Consider the following 26,123-nt stretch of genomic DNA (forward strand, 5'->3'; position numbering starts at 1 on the left):
TAAATACCTCACACAAGTTCGAAGTACCACTGTTCAGCTATGTAGAGAATAATGAAAAAAAAAAAAGTATTTCTAGAACTATAACAACTTGTTATTCTTAATGTAAAATTTATTAGATTTAGCTAATAGTTAAAGTGCAGGTTACCTCACTTATACCACAAAATGCTAAAGAAACTTGGGAAAAAAGCAACATCATTTCTGTATGGAGAGTGACTTTGGAAAGAAAAACCCAAAACCAAAGAAAACACCCCCCCAAAAAAAACCCTCCCTAATGTTTTGTAGATATGAATGTTACTGAGAAATGATTTATTCAAGTTGTTTAGGAACACTGTACAAGAGAGCCACCACCCCAGGAGAAACCAACAAATCCCAGTCAGCTTCTTTGAACTTCAGCTATGGCACCTGCCATGTAAGATTTATAAAAAACCCCAACCCACATATTAGTGATAATACTTAATTTTATAAGGACCTTACAACAACAGTCAGCAGCACACTCGCATGTGCTCCACTCTTGCTACTGCAGCGAGCAGACCACAAGCAGCCTCTGGAGAGCAAGTAAGCATTCACCCTGCAAGCTACAGAAGAGGAAAAGTGACACTGATCATTTATGACAGTAGGAATGGCTCACCTACACTAAGCTGTAGCTCTTGTAAGAGAGAGCTGCCTTCAGGTTAACCTAGGCTCTAGGGTGGTCTGCAGTATAATGAAACCAGTTGCTTTCTGCATTAATTCTGCACTAAGGTTTGCTTGGTTGGGCCACAGGACATTTAAATTGTACAGCTCACTTCCTAAAAGCCTCTAGGAGGATGAGAACCTCCATTTTAGAGGGAAAAAAAAAAAAAAAAGGCAAAAAAGGGCAAAAAAAGCTGCAATGGAAACTTAGCATCTTGACACTTCCAGCAAACAGGCAGGAGCTTTGCACTTATTCCTCGTAGGAAACAGAGAAACACAAGACCATTTCAGTCTCGTGAGCTAAATGTGAACAGGCACCTTGGTTAATTTTAGCTCTAGTTAATAGTCTAAATGTGTGAAAGTTTACACTCTTGCTGTTCTCTCCTGTGACATTTTTTTCCTTACACAGTTAATGATCTGAGGCTTTCCAAAATACATGTTCCTCTAATAAACGGATATTGCATTAGGCCTTTGCAATAACTCATCAGTTAGCAGCTCAAAGTATTTCAGAATCTATAAGCAACAGCTATGAAGTGAACAGCATCCTTCTGTGATTTCTTCTGAAGCAGACTTTGCACCTCTCGTTTGTGCTACATGTATCAATGACATACATGTGCCCAGATTCTTAGAACAAGGACCTTCCTCTCCAACACTTGAATAAGCATACGCTTGCTTCCCTACAGATTTACGCATCTGTGAACATACAACAGACTTAAGTTAGACCTGCTTTTTCTTTACTAACCTTTCAGTAATTTTGAGAGCTTTGATTTTGCTGTAAATGGGGATGAAACCAGTGGAATATTTCATTATCCCTCTGTGCAGTGAAATCTCATTCTCCTTTGCACACTAGTGATTTCGACACAGAAAAGCTATTTCACCAAGGAGAAAGAAAAATTCAGGATACGTCTCTGACAGACTGAAGAAACAGACACCCATAGAATTTCATACAAAAATACAGCAAGAAGAGATACAGATACATATAAAAATAAAAAATGTTTCTCCATTTTGACATGAATTGTAAGCCTACTGCAGTAACTGGAAAATTGGAATTTCAGAGAATTATATGACGTTTGAAAAGTTTTACTAAAGATTTTTCCATGTTTTTCTGACACAAAAGTCCAATTTAAATACATCTTTGTTGAACTTGAGGTTTCAAAATCAGAAGTTTGAGTACCAGGCCTTAAAGATTAGTTCTGGAGTAATCTGTATTTCATGCAATCATTTTCACTATGGAGCAGTAACTTCTGCCAGAAGAATATGATGAAGCCTGTTATTTCCTCTAAATTTCTACCTAAAACAACCAATTTGTCAGAATCTTTAGGCTCCTGCAGAACTGACTTTGTTACTGCAAAGTGTGGCTGGCAAAAGCAGCTGCTTTTCACCTACTCATTATACTGAAGTACTTTCAAAGCTAGCCTAGTACTTTAAATACTGCATGTTTTCTATGCCTTTATTCTGGGATTACTCTTATGCATGTAGCATAACAGCAAGGCTAAAAAGATTATTTATTTATTTTTAAAAACAAAAAAGGAGAAAATTACTATGCCATTCTAAGGTTTGTATGACTCTAAGAACTAGTTAACTGTGTGCTTACATCCTTCTCATTGGAGCACAGTGACATATTAGAGGCTAGTCATGCACACACATCATTTCCACTATTCCTCGAGTAACATAACTTCTGGGTACACTTAAGAGAGTTTCCTGCTTTCCACAGGATTAAAAGTGCACTTTATGTGAAGGAGAAAATAAATGCACAAATATGAGTAGCACCTAGCTCTGCATGAGTTAGAGCTTTACACCTGTGATGTTGTCTTCCTATTTTCATTTATAAACACTGTATTTCTTCCTTGAAAATTGGGGTTGGAAAAACCTGAGATACTTTAAGGAAAAAAAAAAAAAGTGTATTTTGAATTGATGTGTAGTTCTCCATATTGGTTCCTCTCTAGTAACCAGTGTTATTTTTGCTACTTTGCTTTTGAAGATCAGTGAATTCTATACATTTCTCCCATTTGTCAAACACATGCTAAGTACCTCCATCTGAAACATGATGTATAATACTTTATAGGCACAAATTTGCAATAGGAAAAGGTAATCTTCCCTAACTATTCCATAAAGAAACCATGAAGAATTTCTTACAGTTTTTATTTCCCTCACAGAATCCTACTATAAATTTATAATACAAGCTATAAAGAAACCTAAGGTTAATGGCTGTCAACACTGTTATTTAATTTCTTAATTTACCACATATAAGAAAAATATCACCATCAAGAATCATGCTAGAAGAAAACTAACACAATGCATGCTTCCCAAATGAAACTGCATCCCAAATCTTGCAACACACCTTTCTTAAATCTATTAATCAATTTCTTCTTAAGCATAGACAAGAGACACACAGAATACAGATTATCTTCCAGAAAAGCCTATGAAATATATTTTAATAAGAACACACAATTTCCTACAAAATTCACTGATGAGGCTTCAGAGCAAAACCTCAGAGCTGCCCATGTTGAGCAGCACAGATACTTCCATTAGACCCAGGTTTATCCCTCAGAACTCTTACCTGGGTTTTGGGAAGATTTTCCCAATTTTCCACCCCTTTCAAATATCTTAAAACTACTTCTCATATAATCGAAACAGATGACAACTTTCTGAAGCCTAAGGAAATACGGAAGATGACGAATCATAGAATCACATAATAGTTGGGGTTGGAAGGAACTTTAAAGGTCACCCAGTCCAACCCCCCTGCAATGAGCAGGGACATCTTCAACTAGGTCAGGTTGCCCAGAGCTCCAGTCAGCCTGGCCTTAAATGTGTCCAGGGACAGTAGATCTACCACCTCCCTGGGCAACCTGTTCCAGTATTTTACCACCCTCACTGTAAAAAACCTTTTCCTCACATCCAGCCTGAATCTCCCCTTGTCCTTTCACGGATGACACTGAAGGGAGAAAATAAGTGATCAAGAATACCTGGGAGTATAAAAGCCTCAGCCAGCCCATGGGAATTAGTCATTCACTTTTTTTTTGTAGGAAGATGCTATGGCATTTTCATCTAGAACCTTGGCTTCAGATAATAGAAAGTCTGACCAATTACAAGGCTTTAAAATACTACTAGCAAGACTGACAAAGACTATCTAAGACGGGCACTACTGTATTTGAACTCTCAAGACATTAAGAGAATCATTCAGAAACTTCTCTTCCTTCAGCTTGGGAGTCACTGAAAGGCATATCAAACAGAAGATGCAGTCATCCCATTATCCCCAAAAGGGCCACATCACTCACAGAATGGGTGCACCACAGCAGGAAGAAGGTCCAGTGATGACTTTGCCATGCAAGGTATATGGTGCTTTACACTCAAAGTATACGATTTTGATCTACAAGAGTGTATTTTCCTCTCTGTTGTCTGCAAGATTTGATTTTGCTGTGTTTTCCTTGATAAGCAGTACGGATGTCATAGGCATTACACTCTACTATTCACCTTTAAAATAATACTTGTGCCTTCAGCTTCTGGAAATAAAGCATCAGCCTAAAGCTCATATATATTCCTTTAAAAACAGTGAAGAAGTTTAAATCATATGAGGAGCTGGAAGGAAAACCTCATGAACACAGAAGTTGGTAAGGATTTGAGGGGCTGTTTTTAGCATTAAAATTCTAGCAGTGCGAAAAGTCTTCAGAAGGTGACATCAAATATCAAATAAATTTTAATTGGTAAAAGAAAACTTTCAAGGCTCGCAAGTGTTTGTGTCTCTGTTGTTGACCTCTTTTGGAACACGAGCCTTTTCACTGAGGAGAACATACCATTTCCCCTCCTTTCTTCCATAATTTAATACAGTATGTCAATAGCATCTAGAGAAAAGTATTTTTATTTGGAACAGCTTTTAACAACTGGCTGCTATTGATTGAATATTTTTACGGAAAACTATCCTCCTAAAGAACATATTTGACTGCAGTGCTCCTTAGATTTACAGATAGACAAAACAGGGAGAGTCAGACTCCGTGTACTGAGGGCCACTTCCCTCCCCTTCCTTTCAACAATATATACAAAGATCAGAATCACAGGATAAGCTGGGCTATCCTTGGCAATAGAAAGGTAATACAGGTATTAAAAGGTGCAGTGGGGGCACAGTACAAGAGACATCAAGCAATATTTAGATCCACTGACAAAAGCCAGGGCACTGCAAGACCTTAGATTTCTGTACTGCAGCTCCAGAGAATGTTCTCTGATGGGTGAAAACAACAGTGGAATGAAGGGAAAAAATCCAACCTCAAAACCAAACCCTTCACACAGATAGCGCTCTGGAAACACCTTATTTGTACTGCATGCAGCCACCTCAGTTCTGGGGGGTTTACTAGCTAGCCAAAAAATGGCTGCCCAGCTGGAAGTTGTGCTGCTTGGAGGAGTTAGACCTGACTTCATACTGTACTACCACAGCTTCAGCTGAGGTGGGGTATGGATCTCAATGTATACAGATTCCTGAAGGGATAGAGTAGTGAAGATGGAGCCAGGCTCTTTTCAGTGGTGCCCAGTGACTGGACAAGAGGCAACAGGCACAATCTGAAACACAGGATGTGCCATCCTAACATCAGGAAACCCTTTCTCACTGTGATGGTGACTAAGCAGATTACCCAAAGAGATTGTTGAGGCTTCATCCTTAGAGATAATAAAAACTGCAGCACTACTACCTTGCCTCTCTATCCCTTTGGAGAACTCCTGTCTTACACATAAGTATGTGATGCTTCTCAGTCATGAAACATCAGAAACTTTATGATCAAGTGAAGGGCCTGATGCTGAATAAATGCTAGATTAGAGCTGCAGGGATACAGAATCATTTCATCTCCCCTGTTACGGGAGATGCTTGCAGTGCTGAGGACCTTGACATCCAGCCAGCAGACTTTGAGGAGACAATACTCGCTTCTGGTATTCCCTTGCCCTTGCCTGTTCTCCCTGTCCTCCACCAAGAGGACAAATCTTTTGGAAATATTCCAAGTCTTTTGAAAAAAGCATGGTGGTCCTGCCTGCACCACAACAGCACAAAGATGAGCAGATAGCTAGGTGACTTACTATAACAATATCTACTTTCTCCATCATTTTCATCCTCTACTGCCTCAAATACCACTCAAAACCATCCACTACATACTTCCCAGATGTGGATATGCCATTTGTAATCAATCATCGCAGAGTCTCTAGTGTTTTACAGGCATGCATCAGTTCTCACAGAAAAAAAGGACCACAGCTAAACAGACCTGGGCTATACATTATAAAGACAAGACATTAACAGATCTTTGCAAACCTACTTAAAATCTTATTCCCTTCTCACCTGACAACTCATGACACCAGAAGACCAGGAAAAAACCCCCCAAACCCAGAAATTGCTTCCAGTGGCTGGAAAAGGTTACAGAGTCTTTTCTGTCCTCATTCTGAATTTGGGAGGGGGGTTCCTTGCAAAGTTCTGCAAAGGAAAAAGTTTCCTCAAGAGCTACTCAAGATTTCCAAACCAAAATCCTACAGAATCCAAGGAGCTTGCTTTCCAAGTGAAACATTCCCTTTGCTCATCTGGAGTTCTCCAGCAAATATCGATGTTTTGTGCCTACATTTCTGTGAATAAAACAGAATTTCAAGCGAGAACACCCAACCACTGAAAACACTGAGATTATGGTAATTCATGACTATGACTCTACAAAGTGAATAAATGAATCGGTGCACACAGAGCTTTCTGATTTTCTCAATGCAGCAGCAGCTCACATATCTAGAACTGAAAATAGTGCAAACTGCCTGTTAGCTTCTTCCCTGACTGTGTATGAAAATGTTTGTACACATTACAGACAATTAAGTTTTGTCCAAAATTAAACTTAAAAATAAAAGCATAACTATAGGAACACGCCATGTTATAGTAGTCTTTTTTCTCATCTCAAGACAAAGCTTGGCTGTTTTCTGATACAAATGATGTCTGGTAACAGGAAGAATGCAAGACATGTATTTGAATGAATGAGCAAAGTACTGACTCTCAATTTCTTTGCCATCTCAGATTCATGTCTATTTTCATGCTTTACCCAAATTTTAGGATCTTCTGCCAGTTCAAAAGTACAAAAATCACTATACGTCTACTTTTTGTGACAGATACTCCTTATCTGGAGCAATGCTATCATCTGCTTAGAAGCCCATCTATGTACAGACAATAGGAACTTGATTTCTATTTTCTCCTGAGTACATCAAAATTCTGATGCTTGCTTTCCTAGGAAAGCATCTTAAAGAGGAACCTGGTTTACGGGAAAGCTATCTTTTAATTATTGCAGCTTTTTACCTTTAAGTCTTCCTGACAGCTGTAAATACAATTCATACACATAGCCAAGAGAAGGCACTCCAATATAAGCATTTTTTCAGCATAATTGGATGATAGGAGATTCTTGCAGAAAACATTATAGGAGTAACGCCAACTGTAAAATTGCAGAGAAAACTTCTCAGAAGAATAAAAAAACCCCAACAAAACAAGCAAAACAACAACAACAAAAAAAAAAAACCCAAAACAACCCAAAATGTAAACTGCAACCACTTCTTTCCCCAACTCACTGAATATTCAGGTTCATTTTCTCAAGTATTTTTCTTACCGTTTTCTCGACATCCACATGCACACTGTGTACCAACAAGACTAATCAGCAGCTGGAAACACAATCCTAATTTAATCTGCAACTTAACTGAAGTCATAGTAGGTATATTTTTAGTAACAGCTTGAAAATCTAGGCCATTAAATTCATTTACAAGCGTGAAGATATGAATGTCTCATCTACTTAATTGAGTGCTTATAAAAAACTAAGCTATGCATTCATTTGGTTATGTAGCTGATTTTGCCATTCATCGGTGCCACTCTTGTGATTTAAGCAATTTACCACTTGAAAGTTTAAAATAAAACAGTGTAATGCAATGTCCCAACATTTAAACAATCAAGAAGAAATAATACAAAATTACGGTCACTGTCTAGATACAAGAGACTATCAATAGTGATAAAAAAAAGGAATGCAACCCTGAAAGTATGCAAAAAATTTAACAATTTGCCAGATGACTTAGTTACAGTTGCCCTGTTGACACTGTATGTACCGTGAAAATACATTTGGCATTCATGCACATCATCCACACAGCGTATTAAAGACAGAAATAGAGTTTTACTTCGGATGAGCTCTAAGCTCATCCTGTAAATTGAAGGTGTATTAGTGGCTGGAGCACAGCAGGCAAGCTTAGATTGACCTCTAGACCCCTCTCAGATGCACGCCAAAGCATTGCTTCAAAGGCACCCTCCTGAAGTTGGCTAAAACACTAACATAGACACAACCTCTGAGTACCACAGCACATGGTCACTCCCACCATCTGCTTGTCTGATGAGATCTTGGTACCTACTACATACAGAGATTGCTTCTTATAGAATCACAGAATGGTTTATGTTGGAAGGGACCTTAAAGCTCATCCAGTTCCACCCCCCTGCCATGGGCAGGGACACCTTCCACTAGACCAGGTTGCTCCAAGCCCCATCCAACCTGGCCTTGAACACTGCCAGGGATGGGGCAGCCACAGCTTCTCTGGGCAACCCATGCCGGGGCCCCACCATCCTCACAAGGAAGAACTTCTGCCTCAGATCCCATCTCAGTCTCCCCTCTGTCAGCTTAAAGCCATTCCCCCTTCTCCTGTCCATACCTGCTCTTGTCAAAAATCCCTCTCCAGCTTTCTTGTCAGCCCTTTTAGGCCCTGGAAGCTGCTTTAAGGTCTCCCCAGAGCGTTCTCCACGCTGAACAAGCCCAACTCTCACAGCCTTTCTTCACAGGAGAGGTGTTTCAGCCCTCAGACCATCTTTGTGGTCCTTCTCTGGGCTCGCTTAAGCAGGTTTTTCATTTCTCACAACTTCTTTCAAGCATCTATGACCTCATGTGCTATAGTTTCTTCTATGACTTATTTTTTGAAGAAATTTGGAAGAAATAATACACACGTTTATTTCATACCTTGTCTAATTTAATTTCCGGAAAAGCTAGAGTAGTTCCAACTGTACTTTATGAGTTTTTAGACTTGTGCACATGAATTTTTCTACCTGAAATCATAAAGCTTAATTCCTTTAAATTAGGAATAGAATAAAATCTTTTTTACCACAGCAGCAGCAGAAAACTGAACACAAAAGCTAAAAGTGAAGGACACACAAACCAGCTCTGAAGGTTTAAGATATAATAGAAAGATAACTTCTCCTTAAAACCCAAGTAAATTGGTATGGCATTATCTCAAATATCCGCCTGGGGAACAGCTCCCTCAATCAGATACCATACAATAGCAAATGAAGAGGAAAAATATTTTTCACTGTGATGATAATTTTGAGGGTTTTTTAGTTGTATTGGATCAGTGCATTAAGTCTTCCTAAGAAGGAATGTTCAGTGCCAACCTTCCTTTCTAATGTTGTTATCCTCTTGTGGCAGATGTCCCAGTCACCCTTTCATTAATTATGGAAATTAATTATTTTAGGGTCATTCACCCCCTCCCTTCTTTTTTAAATAGAAATGTAATATGCCTTAAACAATCAATTCAGTCAGGCATGCCTGATTTTTTTTTTATACTATCAAATATAGCACACTGAAAATAGCACCACACAATATTTATGTTCCTTAGACCACATTCTACCTACTAATATCTTTCAGCATCTTTCTGTCCACCTTTGGGTTTACAGTGGTATACAGACCCACTCCTCTGCACCTTCACTTGCTACTGGCACACCAATGACACCAATAAAACTAACACATACCCATTTTTCAACCCAAGAAGAAAAGACAAGTTAACAAGTTAGCTACAAGACATAACTGAAACACAGTGAGTAGAATATTTTTGCTATTTTGCAAATACTATTATTTCAAACATCACGTACAAAAAAGCTACAAGAGTCAATGTTAAAGTGAAAAAATTCTTGCCTGTGAGGGTGCTGAGGCCCTGGCACAGGTTGCCCAGAGAAGCTGTGGCTGCCCCATCCCTGGCAGTGTTCAAGGCCAGGTTGGACACAGGGGCTCGGAGCAACCTGGTCTAGTGGAAGGTGTTCCTGCCCATGGCAGGGAGTTGGAACTGGATGGGCTGTAAGGTCCCTTCCAACCCAACCCATCCTGTGACTTCTCTAAATCTTCAGACATTCAGCAAAGTAGCTTTGAAATAGCATGTAGCATTAACACCTTAAACCTTTATCAAAAAGGTATTTTCAAAGTAATTTGTGTATGCATCTATTTTGGCCAAGTTCAGAAAACTTCTGAATTTCTTAGCATGTATATTTTTCAAATAGAAAAATAATGTGAATGTAAAGCCATAAAGTCCTTCAACATTTTCATGAAGGGGGGGAGGGGTGGTGTGTGTCTATAAACCAGGCATAGAAATACGTGTTTAGCTCCCTAAGCCACCTGAAACGTAGACAAAAAGAGAGAATCCCTCACTGACTTTCATCAGATCTGTGTGTCCCTTGTACTCCTTCAAAAGAAAGCAGTACTTCTGCCCAGGTAAGAAAAAGGGTCCAGAACAAAAGCAGACTTTAAGGAGAAGTGAAAAATACTCTAAAAATAGCCAGTGGCTGAATAGTGTCTGACAAGGAGGGAGGGCACAGAGACCTAAGAAGTTAGTGGGATCTTTCATACCATTAACCCTCTTCACTGAGTGAGACAAACCTTGCTGAAGTCCAAGAATGAAATTCAATGGAAGAATAACCTACCAGTATATACAGAAGCTTTACAACAGAGATTTCTACAGGGAAGGAATCACTTAAGAGCTTGGACAGTATTTCACTTCAATCAAATTTACTTTTCATGAAACAAAAGCTACTCAAAAGGAAAAAAACATGGGCTACAACTATATTTTGCAAGTATAGCTTTCCTTTGCAGAGTTTGGGTTCGAAACCAAATTTCTGTGCCTTAAAACAGAGAAAAGTATGACAGGCTGAGATTTATCTTACTAGGTGCAGACACTCGAAATTGGTAAAACTAAGTATCTCCCTAAATTATTCTTCTCCACGGAGAAGGCATAGAATGACTGGTTCAGATGTATGTAAGTTTGGAGAGGTCAGATTAAGCAGGAAATGTGAAACACACACACAAAAGATAAAAAGCTGAGAATCAACTTTAGCAGTACATTTAAAACAAAACTATCAACTGTCAAAAGAAATAAAGTTCTTGCTACTTAAAGAATGTGGTTAAATGTTGATTGGATGCATTCAAGTTGCATAAAGCAACCCTAATGAACCTTTGAAAATGGTCACTAATCAGACTCTAACTGAATCAGGCAAACATTAGAGCTGAAGGACTCCTGTGTTTTAGGGTATGTCTTTACCTTTAGAATCCTAAGTATTCTGGATTACAGTACTTTTAGCTTTTCCAGCAGGAAATACGTGGTATAAAATACTTTACTAATCACATAAAATGAGAATAAGGATAGGCTAATATGTGCCTAACAAACTGCTGGGAGAAACACCCATACCTGGAACTTTGTATATTTGGACAATTTTCAAGAGGGTCTGAAGTTGCATCCTTGAAAATAAAGAACCTGACACCTGAGATCCAGCACTCCGAAAATCGAGGGCTGCCAAGCCACAAACAGGTTTTCTTTCCAATACTGGAAAGCTAGTGTGTTCTCCCTTATCCCCTCATCTTAAATGGCTGATTTTTCTTTACTTAGTTTTTCCAAAAGCAATGCACTGTGAAGCACAGAGCAAGTCTGAGAGTATTTTAGCTCTAGAAATTTGTCTGGCAAAGCTACAAGCCAGTAAAATGGAGTTACGCAAGAGGGAAGTGTCAGGCAAATTAATGCTACCAATCCCACCTATCAAAATGTTTACCTGAAGACCATATGTGCAAAGACAAATGACTTCTATCATAAATTCTCACCTGTCAAAGCCTCTGTTCCACCAAGTTTCATTTTTAGTCTTTTTAAGCTAAGTAAGTCCAGAAGAACTTTGAATTTCAGAGGCTTGTAAGTGCTACAGCAGTGTGATTTCTAGTTGGTACAACAGCAGAAAGTTTGGGTTGGATAAATAGTTCAGATATTTGCCCCACCTGAAAAGAAAATCTTTGCCAGGCTGCAGTTTAATAACTATGTAGTAACTCTTTGCTGCTTACTTCTTCACACAACTAGAATATATTTTTTGAAGACAACTGCACAAACATCAGCAGTTAGTTGTATATCCATAACTACTCCATTACAATCCTAAATAAAGGTAATTAGAAATATTCTGAGAATATACTCTGATTCTAACACATTAGTCAAACAGTGTAAGTGGGGAGAAGAGGGAAATAGATACAGTATAGATATGTCAGTATCAAGCTTTCTTTATGAGAAAATGTATGCATAAACTGTGCTATGAAAAACCCCATCATATCAGCGATCAAACATTTCCTGTGTGTTTTTTATGTTTTTTTATTTCATGTAATCTATAAATAATTGACCAGTTTATGTTGGAAAGGACCTTAAGATCACCAAGTTCTAACCCCCTGCCATGGGCAGGGACACCTCCCACTAAACATTGTCACCCAAGGCTCTGTCCAACCTGGCCTTGAACACTGCCAGGGATCATTCACCATGGAGCATTCACCACTTCCTTGGGCAACCTGTTTCAGGTGCTTCACCACCCTCACAGTAAAGAACTTCTTCCTTATATTCAACCTTAATCTCTCCTGCTTAAGTTTTAACCCATTAGTCCTTGTGCTACCACCACAGTCCCTAACGAAGAGAAATGTCTTCAGGCACTGGTTGTTTTGCTTCCATTGATTCAACCCTCTGGAACCAGGATTTAAATTTTCTAGCTGTCAAACAGTGAGTTGTTGCTTCAACTGAGGATAGAACATTTGCTACCAGACACATCTGAAAAACGCAAACAACCAAACTCAAGAAAAAGCAAAGTCATTTTTAGAGGAAAAAATTTATTTCATTAAAATGGCTTCAAAAAGCTGTTATTGCCTCAGTATCATTTTTTTTCCTATGTAGAAATTTTGGATAACAAGAGCTTTCAAGTAAAAACATTCCTAAATGGAAGCTTCTCTTTAATGTTTACAGTGGACACTCATTCAATAATTGTATTTAACTACAGAAGCAAATTATGCTTTGCATGCCCAGAGCCCTCTTCTTTCTTAGAGTCTTCATCAAAATCACTTCCAAACAGAAGTAACATTAAAATTCTGCAGAACAGACGGCTCATATGAAAACAGCAAGATGTGCTGCCAACAGAAGTGTTTGTCTTTGGAAGCTGATCCTGGATTTCAGTCTGGAGTGTTTCACCATTGCTTCTGGAAAAAAAACCTAACTGAAGCTTCAGTAATTTTTTTAATTGCTCATGTGTACTCTAAGAAAAGAGGCTGTTTACTTCCAAACCATTAGAAATGCAAGGGAAGTCAGTCATTTAAATATACTCCTTACCTTGTTGTAACTATGAGAACTATCATTATATCAGGAAAAATTTGTACCACCAGGAAACAGATTAAAAAATTTCCATTTTGAAAGTTGAATTTGGTCGACAGCACGGGGAAAAGGAAATTGGTGGAAGTTTCAGCTCTTAATGTCTCAAAATATCACTCTTGAATAGCCACTTAAAACTTTTCACAAGAGTACTGTACAGACTTGAGACACGCTAGATAGTTTAGGTGTTGACCGGCCTATATCAGCTAAGTTTTAAGCCCAAGAAACCTTGAGGTGACCTTGCAAAAATCTGAATCAGAATTTTTTCTTCTATAAAACAAGTATTAATCACATTCTCTTATTACCGGAAGCATGCTTTCTTCTCCCAGATGTTGAATTTAGAATGTTGAATTAGACTGAATTTATAAGAAATCAGATTACTCAGTAATAATTACAGAGCCAAATGTTGGCTGTTCTATGCAACAGACTTAAACTTTTCCTAACAACTTGAAACTTCCAAAGTGCAACAATCTATAAAATTAGAGCCACTGCCTTATCTATACTGAGTTTCCTTTGCTTGCTCCACCATAAGAACAGGAATTTCCAGGGGCTGCATCAAAAGAAGCATGACCAGCAAGTCAAAGGAGGTGATCCTGCCCCTTTGCTCTTGTGAGACCCCAGTTGGAGTACTGTGTACAGTTCTGGTGTCCTCAACATAGAAAGGACATGGAACTGTTGGAACAAGTCCAGAGGAGGGCCACAAGGATGATCAGGGGGCTGGAGTATGAAGACAGGCTGTGTGGTCTGGTTGATATGCTGGAGGGAAGGGATGCCATCCAGAGGGACCTTGACACGCTTGTGAGGTGGGCTGATGCCAACCTGATGAAGTTCAACCATGACAAGTGCAAGGTCCTACACTTGGGTAGAGTAATCCCAGGCACGGCTACAGGTTGGGCAGAGAAGAGATTCAGAGCAGCCCTGTGGAGAAGGACTTGGGGGTGCTGGTCGATGAGAAAATGAACATGAGCCGGCTGCAGTGTGCGCTCGCAGCCCAGAAAGCCAACCGTATCCTGGGCTGCATCAAAAGGAGCGTGACCAGCAAGTCGAAGGAGGTGATCCTGCCCCTCTACTCTGCTCTCATGAGACCTCACCTGGAGTATTGTGTGCAGTTCTGGTGTCCTCAACATAAAAAGGACATGGAACTGTTGGAACAAGTCCAGAGGAGGGCCACGAGGATGATCAGGGGACTGGAGCACTTCCTGTATGAAGATAGGTTGAGGAAGTTGGGGCTGTTGAGCCTGGAGAAGAGAAGGCTGCGTGGGGACCTAATAGCAGCCTTCCAGTATCTGAAGGGGGCTTATAGGGATGCTGGGGAGGGACTCTTCGTCAGGGACTGTAGTGACAGGACAAGGGGCGACGGGTTAAAATTTAAACAGGGGAAGTTTAGATTGGATATAAGGAGGAAGTTCTTTCCTGTTAGGGTGGTGAGACACTGGAATCAGTTGCTCAGGGAGGTTGTGAGTGCTCCATCCCTGGCGGTGTTCAAGGCCAGTTTGGATGAAGCCTTGTGTGGGATGGTTTAGTGTGAGGTGTCCCTGCCCACGGCAGGGGGGTTGGAACTAGATGATCTTGAGGTCCTTTCTAACCCTAACTATTCTATGATTCTATGATTCTATAAAGTTGGGGCTGTTTAGCCTGGAGAAGAGAAGGCTGCATGGAGACCTCATAGCAGCCTTCCAGTATCTGAAGGGGGCCTACAAGGATGCTGGAGAGGGACTCTTCCTCAGGGACTGTAGTAATAGGACAAGAGGTAACGGGTTTAAACTTAAACAGAGGAAGGTTAGATTAGATGTAAGGAAGAAGTTCTTTACTGTGAGGGTGGTGAGACACTGGAATTTTTCGCCCAAAGAAGTGGTAAATGCTCCATCCCTGGCAGTGTCCAAGGCCAGGTTGGACAGAGCCTTGGGCGACAGGGTTTAGGGCGAGGTATCCCTGCCTATGGCAGTGAGGTCGGAACTATATGATCTTAAGGTCCTTTCCAACCCAAACCGTTCTATGCTAAGTAAGCTCTGTAGATGCAGCAAGTGATCCAGCAGGCATGAAAAGATGACTTTAAAACACCAATATTTCTAAGTGTAGATCTTCATCTTTTCTATATTGTAAAGAACAAAGCAACAGTATACTTGCATAATTTAGAGGGGAATTCTGGAATACTATACAGTGTAATAACACTAAGACTTTACTTGTGAAACAATGCAAAGAGTTGCTTGGATAAGAAAACAGAGAGGCATCATTCTTTGACAAAATGTTTGAATTTGTACAATTATTTTGGTAGCCATATTTGAGATATGCTGTTGGCTATTAAGGGTACCTTCAACAAGACTTTGAACCAGTACCCTGATTCCAGGTGGGATAGTTATTTTTTTTTCCTAGTAGCTGGCTCAGTGCTGTGTCCTGGCTTTAGTCTGAGAACAATGCTAATAATGCTGATAACACACTGATGTTTAAGTGTTGCTCAGTAGCACTTACCCAGACTGATCAAGGATTTTTCAGTCTCTCATGCTCTACCAGTGAGGCCAGGAGGGACAAGAGATAGGACACCTGATCCAAACTAGCCAAAGGGGTATTCAATACCACAGCACATCATGCCCAGTATATAAACTTGTGGGGGAGTCACCTGGAAGGGACCCACTGCTTGGGTTGGGCTGGGTATTGGTCAGTGGGTGGTGAGCAATTGTACTGTGCATCACTGTTAGGTCCTCTCTCTCCTTGCCTCCCCCTTATTTCCCTCTTCATTATATTATTATTATTATTATTATTATTATATTATTTTTATTTTTATTAATCTGTTCTTATCTCAACCCATGGGGTTTACCTTTATTCTCATTCTCCTCCCCATCCCACTATGTGTGTTTGCAGGGAGTGGGGGGAAACACAACTAGTGGGGGTGGTGAGAGTGAAGGAAGTGGCTGTATGGTACTTACTTGCCAGCTGCCGTTAAACCATGACAGCCAGTTAGTTCCTTAATATGTTTTGAACAGGTTGTCACTGAAATTGTTTTTGAAAAAATTCCAGATCAGTATGAATAACAAACGCAAGGCTGACAGCATGGGAAGCACTGAGCTGTAAAAACTTAGGTCCCGAGATTCTCAAATCAGAGCGTCTCAATACTGGGAACTGGAAGAAAGATAAAGTGACAGTGAATATACTGTTTCAATTAGGATAAAAGGTGTCAGCAACAAAATTTTGCACAGGAGTTTGCAGCAGTCTTTTCTAGCGGTGAGAAAGAAAGCAAAACTATAATTTCTGTCTTCTAGCAGAGTGCCTGTTGAAAGGAAGTGCTATTATATTTGAAAGAAGAGAAAACACTGAAAAGAATTGAAATATCACTGCTCCTTTTAAAAGTCTAGTAAAAATGGCTACAGAAGACAATGGAGAGATTTCTGAGATTCCGAGCTCTGTCTTCTTTGATATGAATTAGCAAGCCTTTTCTATACATTGCTGAAGTTTTACCTTATATCATGAATCCTGTAACACAGCTGTACTTTAAATTAAACCACTATTCTTATTTTTAAAACAATATAGAACAGTCAGAAAAAAACCTGAAGAACTCAAAGGACAGCTTTACTATGCAGACTCTTTCTGATCAGACAGCCAAAAATGAGTAAATTAATATGCTTTAGTTCAGAGTTCAAAGATCTATTAATGTAGAGTTTTAAAGACTGGAGGCTCTCTGAAAGACTTCAGATCAACGCTACTCTGTAGCAAAGTAACTTACAGTGTTTCTTTCTTGGATTTAACAAGATATATATATATCAGAAACTGACAGTGGGAATGTGCAAAAGTAGAAGGTATTTCAAATGTTCCAAAATTAGGCTGAACTCCAAGCATAAAGATATCTTTTGTAATTTACCCATTTGTTCTTAAAACTGTGATTTCTCCATCAGTCAAAAATACAATCTTCTCAGGACTGATGCAGAAATTATCAGTAAGAAATTTTGCCAAACAAAACACTTCACTGAGCTATACTTTTGCGAAGGAAACTTGAAACCTGCAAGCAAAAGTTTTTGCTAATAGATACCATTTCTAGTCTTTAGATTTCTTCTCACTAGTAATTCAGAGGAGAATACTTCCTTCTTACACTGAAAGACATGTTTTAACAGGAGTACTGAAATTTCCATTCCAAAGGAAAGAAATTCTCAGCAGAGCAACCATTAGCCCTTACATCAGATTTACACAAGTTGAAATTATCAAGACCGGAACTAAACACTAAAAGCGCTGGCCTTGGCACTGTGAACTGAGAGCATTCAGAAATCAGCTTATTTAAAAATAGCCCCACAAACAACAAAGTGCACTGGGAACCTGAACAAAACCTGTGAAAATCAAATGAAAAATCCATACACATCCTCAGTGAATACATGATCAAACCTGTCTGATGTATGTGAAGTCTAACTGCTTAACAATAAATACAGACAGAAGTGTCTGTTTATGAGCGTATTTCTAATAACCACCATTCTTTTTAGCTGTAACTTTTTTTGGACTAAAAGGAATCCACTTGAAGACTTCATTAAACACTGCATCAACCTGTTTCATATTTGCCACTTTCCTTTCTAGCACTGCTTACCAGAAACCTAGTCTCTGCAGACCTCATCTCTGCTAAGCCAGAACAACAGAGTACTGGATCATATTTAGACTGCCTCTCTTGTCCATACTTCTTTTCTGGAAACTTTAATAACTAAAATATGGACATAAAGGTGATCATAAGAAGTTACAAAATAACGATTTAAATAGCTGGTCCAGGGTGGATTTACTTACTGAGTAACTAGGACTGGCCTTTAGAATACAAAGCCTCTGCTTTCTTAATGTGGCAGGAGGTGATGGTATTCACGTTAATTTGTGAGTTCAGGTTATACAACAGAGCGGAAATTACTCAAAACTATTAAATATAATTTCATCTGTGTTACGCTCCTAGCACTTCAAGAATCCAATCTTCAGAACAGGTACTCCAGGTCTTGTTGGGATGTATATGCTTGTATAGCGCTTAGCTTTTAGAAATGTGGCCCCCAGAGACTGTAGTTAGTATTTGTGTTGGAGTGGACTAAATTCCTGGAGATTTTAACCCTGCAGTTTAGTGACTGTTTTTACATTGAGCCTTTGGTACCGTACCTCTTTAGCACATACAACACCGACTGACCAGGAAAACATAAATCTAAAACTTCAAAATTAAAATGGAATTAAGATGACAGGCAGAGGCTCCTTTTTGTCAGTGAGAATTTCCTGCCTAGCAGACACTGGGTCAGCACCTTAACCAGCCCTTTTTGAGTATTTTCCAGCACTCCATTCAGGTTTAACCCTGGATGCAATTTAGCAGACCAACAGGAAAGTCTTACAAGGCAGAAAGGCCAAAAATAGAAAAGGTACTTCAGCTGCTGCTCAAAGCCTTTATTCTAGCAGTAACACTATTACTTCTACATGGCTTCTGAGTGCATGAGTACTCTCAAACGTATTTATGAACTTTCCTATACAGAGCACAAAATTAATTACAAATGTACGTGCTCTTTGTAAACCACACACAGAAAATAGTATGGAGCAATAGCCCTAAGCAGCGTTCCTTACAATTATTCCTTTTGCCTTTTCTTTGTCAGAATTTGGTGCATTTTCTATACACACACAAAAATATCACAGTATTAGAATGAATTATCAGTGACATGCCACCGCTATGCCTTGCTACTTCAAATGGTATTCTAAAAATATTCATTACAGGCTTGCCTTTCCTCTTCCAAACTTCATTTAGGAGGGAATTTCTCTTCTACCTATTTGAGACAAATTAAAGTCTCATACCTTTTAGACTGGCATTTTTCTAAAGATGCTCAATGACTAGAGATACCCATGATAAACTAAAAGGCCTGTGCAAGCTTTCCATGTAGTTCTTTCTCCAATAAACTCCTGACACACAGCAACATTACTACCCCAATCAGAATCTCCTTGTGAATATTTATATACCACATTCTGTGGTGTTTTTCTGCAATTTTTTTCATGCATTCTTTGTGCACTAAACCAAAGCTTATAAAAGTTAAAATAATGTAAGTCACTTCAGTCCTACTACTTATATTATTCTCCATTGAAAGAAAAACAATAGCGCTTAAGTTCGTATGACTGAAAACAGAATCCAGTTATGAGAGCAGAAAGAAACCATAATTCACATTTGAGTCATGTTTGCAATTTTTAGCACTTTGTGGTACAGGATGATGATATTTCATCAGTTCTAAATTAAAAGTGCTATAATCTTCATCTTATGTTGTTCTCTAAACATTGTTAGACTTAAAAAATATTAAGTGGCTGCAGATTGAGAACCATTCCTTAACATATTTAAAATAAGCACTCATTTTATCAAGTCCTAATTTACCAGCAAATTACTTGATAGTCATAATTCAATAACAGTCAATGCTGGGACACTAAAATAATTTATGCAGAAGAGACCAGCAAGTTTAAATTACTTTCTAAGCAGACAACCATCTCAGCAACCTGATTTTGATGAATGTCACATATAAAAGTCTCTTAAAAAAAACCAAGATGAAAAAAACCATAGCTTTCCAAAACCATGCTTTGTATTACTTAAAGTAACACTGCAGAGGAAATTGTCCTCTACCTGACTCAGAATCAATGCTTCTTTAAAATAAGCACAGATCAGTGATCTACGGTTCTTTCAAAACAGGCAATATCCCAGTTGTCAACACACCTTTACTATGATCATTTCTTTGAATCAATCCCAAAACACTACAGAGGTAAGTAAGCATGACAATTTCACAGTTACAAACCATGCCAAAATAAACCAGTTACCAACACACAGAGGTTAACAAGGACACAAATATTTCACTGTCACACGCACGCTGAATAGTGCTCACACACAAAGAAACATTGTTAACACTTCTTTTTCTGTTTGAAAAACTCATACCTGGGTACGCTGCATGTTAAGCTTCTTTCACTTGATGACGACGACGATGATGATGATGATCCAGGTCTCTGATCCGTTTTCACTCCTAGAGTTTCTGTTGCGCTAATCTGAGGTTTTTCACCTTTCTTTTCTGGCTTTTTTTTTTCACTATCACTTTCATCACTGCCTTCTCCTAAGATGTCATCCACCTGCCAAAGAGCAGAGAGTGAGTGTATCCTCTAACAGATTATTCTGTATCAGAATGCTCTGAAATAATCACTAATAATATGTTTTATGTTCCCTTAACCACCTCTTTGAAAATTCAAATTAAACCCCGTGTCTTCAATGCTGCTTCTGTAACATCTCTAACAACATTCTATTCAAATTAAATATTTAGCCTATGTTTAGCTTAAGAAAGATATACATATTCTCACATACTTGATACAGTCACATTTGAAGGTGTTTGCACTTTATTACAGAAGCAGCAAGAGCTGTAAGCAAGAAGCTGTGTATGATAAAAGTGCTATCTTATGAAATTAAAGGAATCGTAGAATCACCGAATCAACAAGGTAGGAAAAAAACTTTAAGATCATCAAGTCCAACCATTCCCCAGCATGGGAAATACCAATAGATTGTTTATACTATTGTAATGCATAACATACACTATACATATTTTATACTACTATAACATACAGATTCAGTTGGACAAGGCATCTTAAAATATCTTGCTAGTAAGTATTCTTATATTTAAAGTTTTATCTATCAAGAAATACCTGTAAAGAAAAGTATTTGTAAATAATACACTATGAATGGAATGAAATGTACAGAACCCTATTCTCACCAGATTGTCTGCTTATGCTAACTTTAATATAGGCAAATCTATCAAAACATTTACACATTAAATAATTATTTGACCTTTGCTCCTGAAATGTTAGCATTGGATTTGACACTCCTCTAAGAACATCTTAATTTGCTCTGACAGGTCTGGAACCATCATTAAAAGCAAGTCACACTCATGAGTTACCCTGATAAGCTTCAAAAGGTTATATTCTTTGAGTCAGCATTCAACCTTCAGAAAAAGATGAAAACATGAGAACACACAGGTGAAGATCCCACAGTCTCTCTGTTTTTGTGAATGGCAGAGGACATAAAAAGAAGCTGTGTATGAGTATTTCTCTCCTGATATTTTTTTTTTCTAAAGGAGCTTATTTCAGGATAAGTAAAAATATGCTTTCCAAATACTCTGTTCTCACTAACACCACACCTGCTTTATCAAGGAGTAAAGCCCTGTACACAAACATGGATCAAAAGATTTTATACTGCTTAACCACTGATTTAAATTGTCAATCGGAAAAGCTAGAAGAAAGCTGTAAGAAAATCATTGATACCTGATCCTTCATAAATGCACTTCTAATTTCTTTGTGTACCTTTGTGTGCATTGAAGGAAAGTCAAAGCTGCCATCCGTTTATCAACTATATGCATCTATAGAAAAGATCTGTACCTCGCTAGGACTCTACTGGAAATATGATAAACGAAACAGCTTTTTCAGAGAAAGTGAACTCAAGAGAGAGTTTGCAAGCAAGGAGGGAGAAGAAATAGAAAATACAGAAGTTTGGTAACAGATAAAGACCTATTTAATTTCTTTTTCTAATGTCCTACACCCAGCTGGTAGGAGAAAAGGTGAGAAAAGCAGAGAAAAGATGTTTGACCCAAGATAATAAAGGTGCTCCATAGGGCAATTTCACCAAGCATACTGATGACTCCTACCACTCTCCTGTTGACTTCAGAAGGATGGAGTATCTGGCATTTGTCTTCAGTCCTCTGCTAAACAGATGCATTTGGAGTATTTATTACCTTATTATAAGCCTCACTCAGCTATTCCTGTTTGAGGGTAGTAGCAAATAATTTTTCTTCCTTATCTTGCGCTACTTTGCACTGAGGATTCTGCCAATCTGTATTATTGCAAAAGAGAAATGATGCAGAAGGAATAATAATAGGAAAAGAAAAAAAGGTAAGTAGCACTTCAGAGCAACCTAAAATAAGTTTCGAGGAGACTTTTCAGTGTAAGGGAAAGCAAGGACATTTTGTTACAAAGTAGACTTGTGAAAAACAATTTCTTTAAATACGTAATTGCTTCAGAGTTCCACAACTCAAGCTTTAAAACTGGATTTAAAAAAATCCAGTTTTATCCTTGAATGGAATGAGTTCTGTACAAAGTGATAAATAACTTGCAGGCTTCTTAGATCTACAATTTAAGCTGGCTTTCCATTGGCCTTTGCCTTGGTACATTTTTCCTACCTGAAACAGTGCTAATATTTCAGCTCTTTTACTATGAAAGCTGTAAAGAAACCATAACAAAAAAGGAACCACATACCAGCTTAGTCCATCTAAACACAGATGATAGTTTCAAGTAGAAACTGCAGGAACTGCTGTCAAGTCAAACCACATTAGTCCAAAAATACTTTTTCCATGACCAGAAGTTGTCATATGCATGGAAAATAAGAATCATGGAATACAATCCAGGGTTGGGGAGACTGAAAAGACTTATAAGACAACAGTGAACCTGGTGAAAGTGCACAAAGTACACAGGGGAGGGATTTTTTGTGTGTGTATAGAATACACATAAAGTCTCAAGTGTTTAAGTATGATAGTCTGGGATGGGATGGCAGGAAACCTTAAGCCTGTATAGTCTTATTAAAGATACTTACTGTAGCCAACATGGCCAGCAATTGACAGTCAAATGGCAGCACAAATCCACAACCCTAACAACTCCTTTCCAGCAAGTCTTATATTCAAAATTACATTCCTTCATTTGAAAAGCAACACTTTTCCAGATAGTCATATGTTTAAAACTATGTTTTCATTACAAAATATGTTAGAGTTTTTAAAGGACAAAGTTAGGTTGATAGACATTCAGTATTACAGATGTCTCACAAACTGAACTTTTAGTGTTTTAAAATCTACTTTGTGTGAACGGTTTTGACAGACTAGCAGCCTAGTTATTGCCATGTCTTTTTCTTTCATTCTGCACAAAGATGACATTACTCTTTTGAAGTCTGGAATGCCATTTAACATTAGAATTACTAAATTAGCTTTACACATACATGCCCCAATTCTGTGGAAGGGTATTTAAAGTGTACCTACAAGTCATACAAATATGCAGCAAATTTTAAAAACCATTACATATAAAACCAATTAATGTGGGATGGTCCTTACAAATCACTTTAACTAGACAGGCACCAAAATACAGATTTTTACCTAATTTGACTAAAACTATTGCAAATTGTGCTGAAAAATATAAAGATTACCCATTTTCACCTTTCAGATTTCTCAAATGAAATGGAAAACCGAACAACGTTTTTATTGAGGCATTGAGATTTAAGCCCTTCTCTTGAACAAATAGGTAAAAAAAAAGGTGCATTAATATTTAAGCAGCAACTATCTAGTCAAATCACTAACTTTAAAGAAATAAATAAGTTTAAAGAACAGAGGAAACTTTCAATCTCATTCAGTCCAAGGCAGATACTGCTGTACCAACAACAGCTTCTGCTTGTAACATTAGATTTTATATGATTAATACAAATGGAACACATAACATTTCAGAAGAAAATGCCAGCTAATACAAAATCTTAGTGATAAGATACAGTGAGGGGATGTTTACTGCTTGAACACTACCACAGCAGCTATCTTTAAAATACTAAAATAGATTTTTATGACACATCAAGAATGATTAACACTGAAAAAGAATGATTCATCCTTTGTAGATGCCAAGTTGTTCCATTTAGCAAGAAGATGAAAAGTCTGACAATTCTTCTAAACACCTGATTATAAAATGCAGAAAACATCCTCAGCTGACGAAGCTATTTTATTTCTTATTGAGAAGGAGCACAGCATACACTCATACAGACAAAGACCAAAGAGCAATGAGATTTTCAGTCTCGTGTTCTTGGCTTATGAGCTATAAAGTACCTAAAGCATTGTTAAAAAAGCCTAAAACCTTCCGTAGTATTAACAAATCAACTCAGCTAGAAAATGTTCTTACTCCAAAAGCTGAGTTTACACATTCAAAATGAATGAAGACTCAGAAGAAAACACCAATAAAGAAACTATCATGAGAAACCTCAAATTGTTAGAAAGATAAATTACAGGAAATGTTTTGGGCAGCATTATGGATGTGACAGAGACCTATCATGATGATTTATATTTTTTTTGAAGAAGCAGTTACATATACAGTAATGTAAACTATATATATATATATATACCTGTGAATAAGTTTTAATTCTTGTTTTTAAACTAGCAAGTATTTAAAAATTCAAGTTTTAATATAACTGAAAAAGTAACTGCCTTAGACAGCAAAAGGACAACAAATGTAACTACTGAAATGATCTCTTCTAGAAGCAATAGAATGCTTTGAATCAATTCTTTACTAGAGTTACAGAAAACTCTACAAAAAGAACAGGTTTGATAGACAGTTGTTCATTTTCTACTCCAGTTTTGCATGGAAGATACACACGTTTCCTCCCCACCAGTCTTTCCCAAAAGACCAATTATACTTTTGCTGCAACTGATTTCATAAGTTGAGGGTAAAACAGAAAAAAAACCAAGCAGCTCTTCAGGCTTGTTTCTACTGCTACAAAAATGACTGTTCACTGTTAGCAACTGAAACAACTGAACTGATATTGACAATAAGCACAGAGAAAAACCAACAGCATTTCAGCATAAAGCTTGTATTTAAGATTATGCTGAATATATTGCACCTCAGGAAGAACCTGAAGATACTAATATAATCTGCCATCTAAATGTGACAAAAGGTTTCAATAAATACCTTGTATTCCTCCATGGCATATAAATTCATAAAAATAACTCTACAAGTAAAAGAAGATTGGGATTGAGTACACCCTCAGCAAATTTGCCAATGACACCAAGCTGTGTGGTCCGGTTGATATGCTGGAGGGAAGGGATGCCATCCAGAGGGACCTTGACACACTTGTGAGGTGGGCTGATGCCAACCTTATGAAGTTCAACCATGACAAGTGCAAGGTCCTGCACCTGGGTCAGAGCAATCCCAGGCACAGCTACAGATTGGGCAAAGAAGAGATTCAGAGCGGCCCTGTGGAGAAGGACTTGGGGGTGCTGGTCGATGAGAAAATGAACATGGGCCGGCTTCAGTGTGCGCTCACAACCCAGAAAGCCAACCGTATCCTGGGCTGCATCAAAAGCAGCGTGACCAGCAGGTCGAAGGAGGTGATCCTGCCCCTCTACTCTGCTCTTGTGAGACCTCACCTGGAGTATTGTGTGCAGTTCTGGTGTCCTCAACATAAAAAGGACATGGAACTGTTGGAACAAGTCCAGAGGAGGTCCACGAGGATGATCAGGGGACTGGAGCACCTCCCGTATGAAGATAGGTTGAGAAGGTTGTGGCTGTTCAGCCCGGAGAAGAGAAGGCTGCATGGAGACCTCATAACAGCCTTCCAGTATCTGAAGGGGGCTTATAGGGATGCTGGGGAGGGACTCTTCCTCAGGGACTGTAGTGACAGGACAAAGGGTAATGGGTTAAAACTTAGACAGGGGAAGTTTAGATTGGATATAAGGAGGAAGTTCTTTACTGGAAGGGTGGTGAGGCACTGGAATGGGTTGCCCAAAGAAGTTGTGAATGCTCCATCCCTGGCAGTGTTCAAGGCCAGGTTGGACAGAGCCTTGGGTGACATGGTTTAGTGTGAGGCGTCCCTGCCCATGGCAGGGGGATTGGAACTAGACGATCTTAAGGCCCTTTCCAACCCTAACTGTTCTCTGATTCTAAGATGTGCAAGTACACCAGTAACTGCAGGTATCTCTCTATGAAACATGGTATTATCTCAGCATACATTTTACAAATACTTTAAAATGCTGCCATATTTGGTGCCAGGCACCATGATGCCCTCTAAGTAGTTATTAAACAGAAAAGCTAGCACATCACCAACTCCATCTAGTTAGTGGGTAAACTAATTGGATGCTCTGCAAATAAATACCAGACTAAAAAAGGCCAATACATATTTCACCTGTCAAATCAAATTTCCCTATCTTTATCTGCACTGTATATTAGTGTTCTTCCAGTTAGCTGAGTAAGTCTGACTCCCTGTGCTTCTGGTCAGGATC

The 26,123-nt window shown here is 38.5% G+C and overlaps 1 protein-coding gene and 1 long non-coding RNA gene across 2 annotated transcripts in view; both read right to left on the reverse strand.

Moving 5' to 3' along the window:
* The window catches only part of CTDP1 (CTD phosphatase subunit 1), a 104,183-nt gene that overhangs the window by 13,561 nt on the left and 64,499 nt on the right, over nucleotides 1–26,123 (reverse strand). Inside the window, exon 12 of the mRNA XM_065667183.1 lies at nucleotides 20,009–20,196. Within this exon, the coding sequence (XP_065523255.1) occupies nucleotides 20,009–20,196 (188 nt within the window). The remainder of the gene's footprint in view (nucleotides 1–20,008; nucleotides 20,197–26,123) is intronic.
* Nucleotides 12,562–16,228, reverse strand: LOC136008236 (uncharacterized). Its single transcript, XR_010610018.1, has 2 exons — nucleotides 16,038–16,228; nucleotides 12,562–12,944 (listed from the first exon to the last, which is right to left on the reverse strand). It is a non-coding gene; the product is annotated as an uncharacterized LOC136008236 (long non-coding RNA).

The sequence above is a fragment of the Lathamus discolor genome, chromosome 2, assembly GCF_037157495.1.
Source record: "Lathamus discolor isolate bLatDis1 chromosome 2, bLatDis1.hap1, whole genome shotgun sequence".
Taxonomy (NCBI): domain Eukaryota; kingdom Metazoa; phylum Chordata; class Aves; order Psittaciformes; family Psittacidae; genus Lathamus; species Lathamus discolor.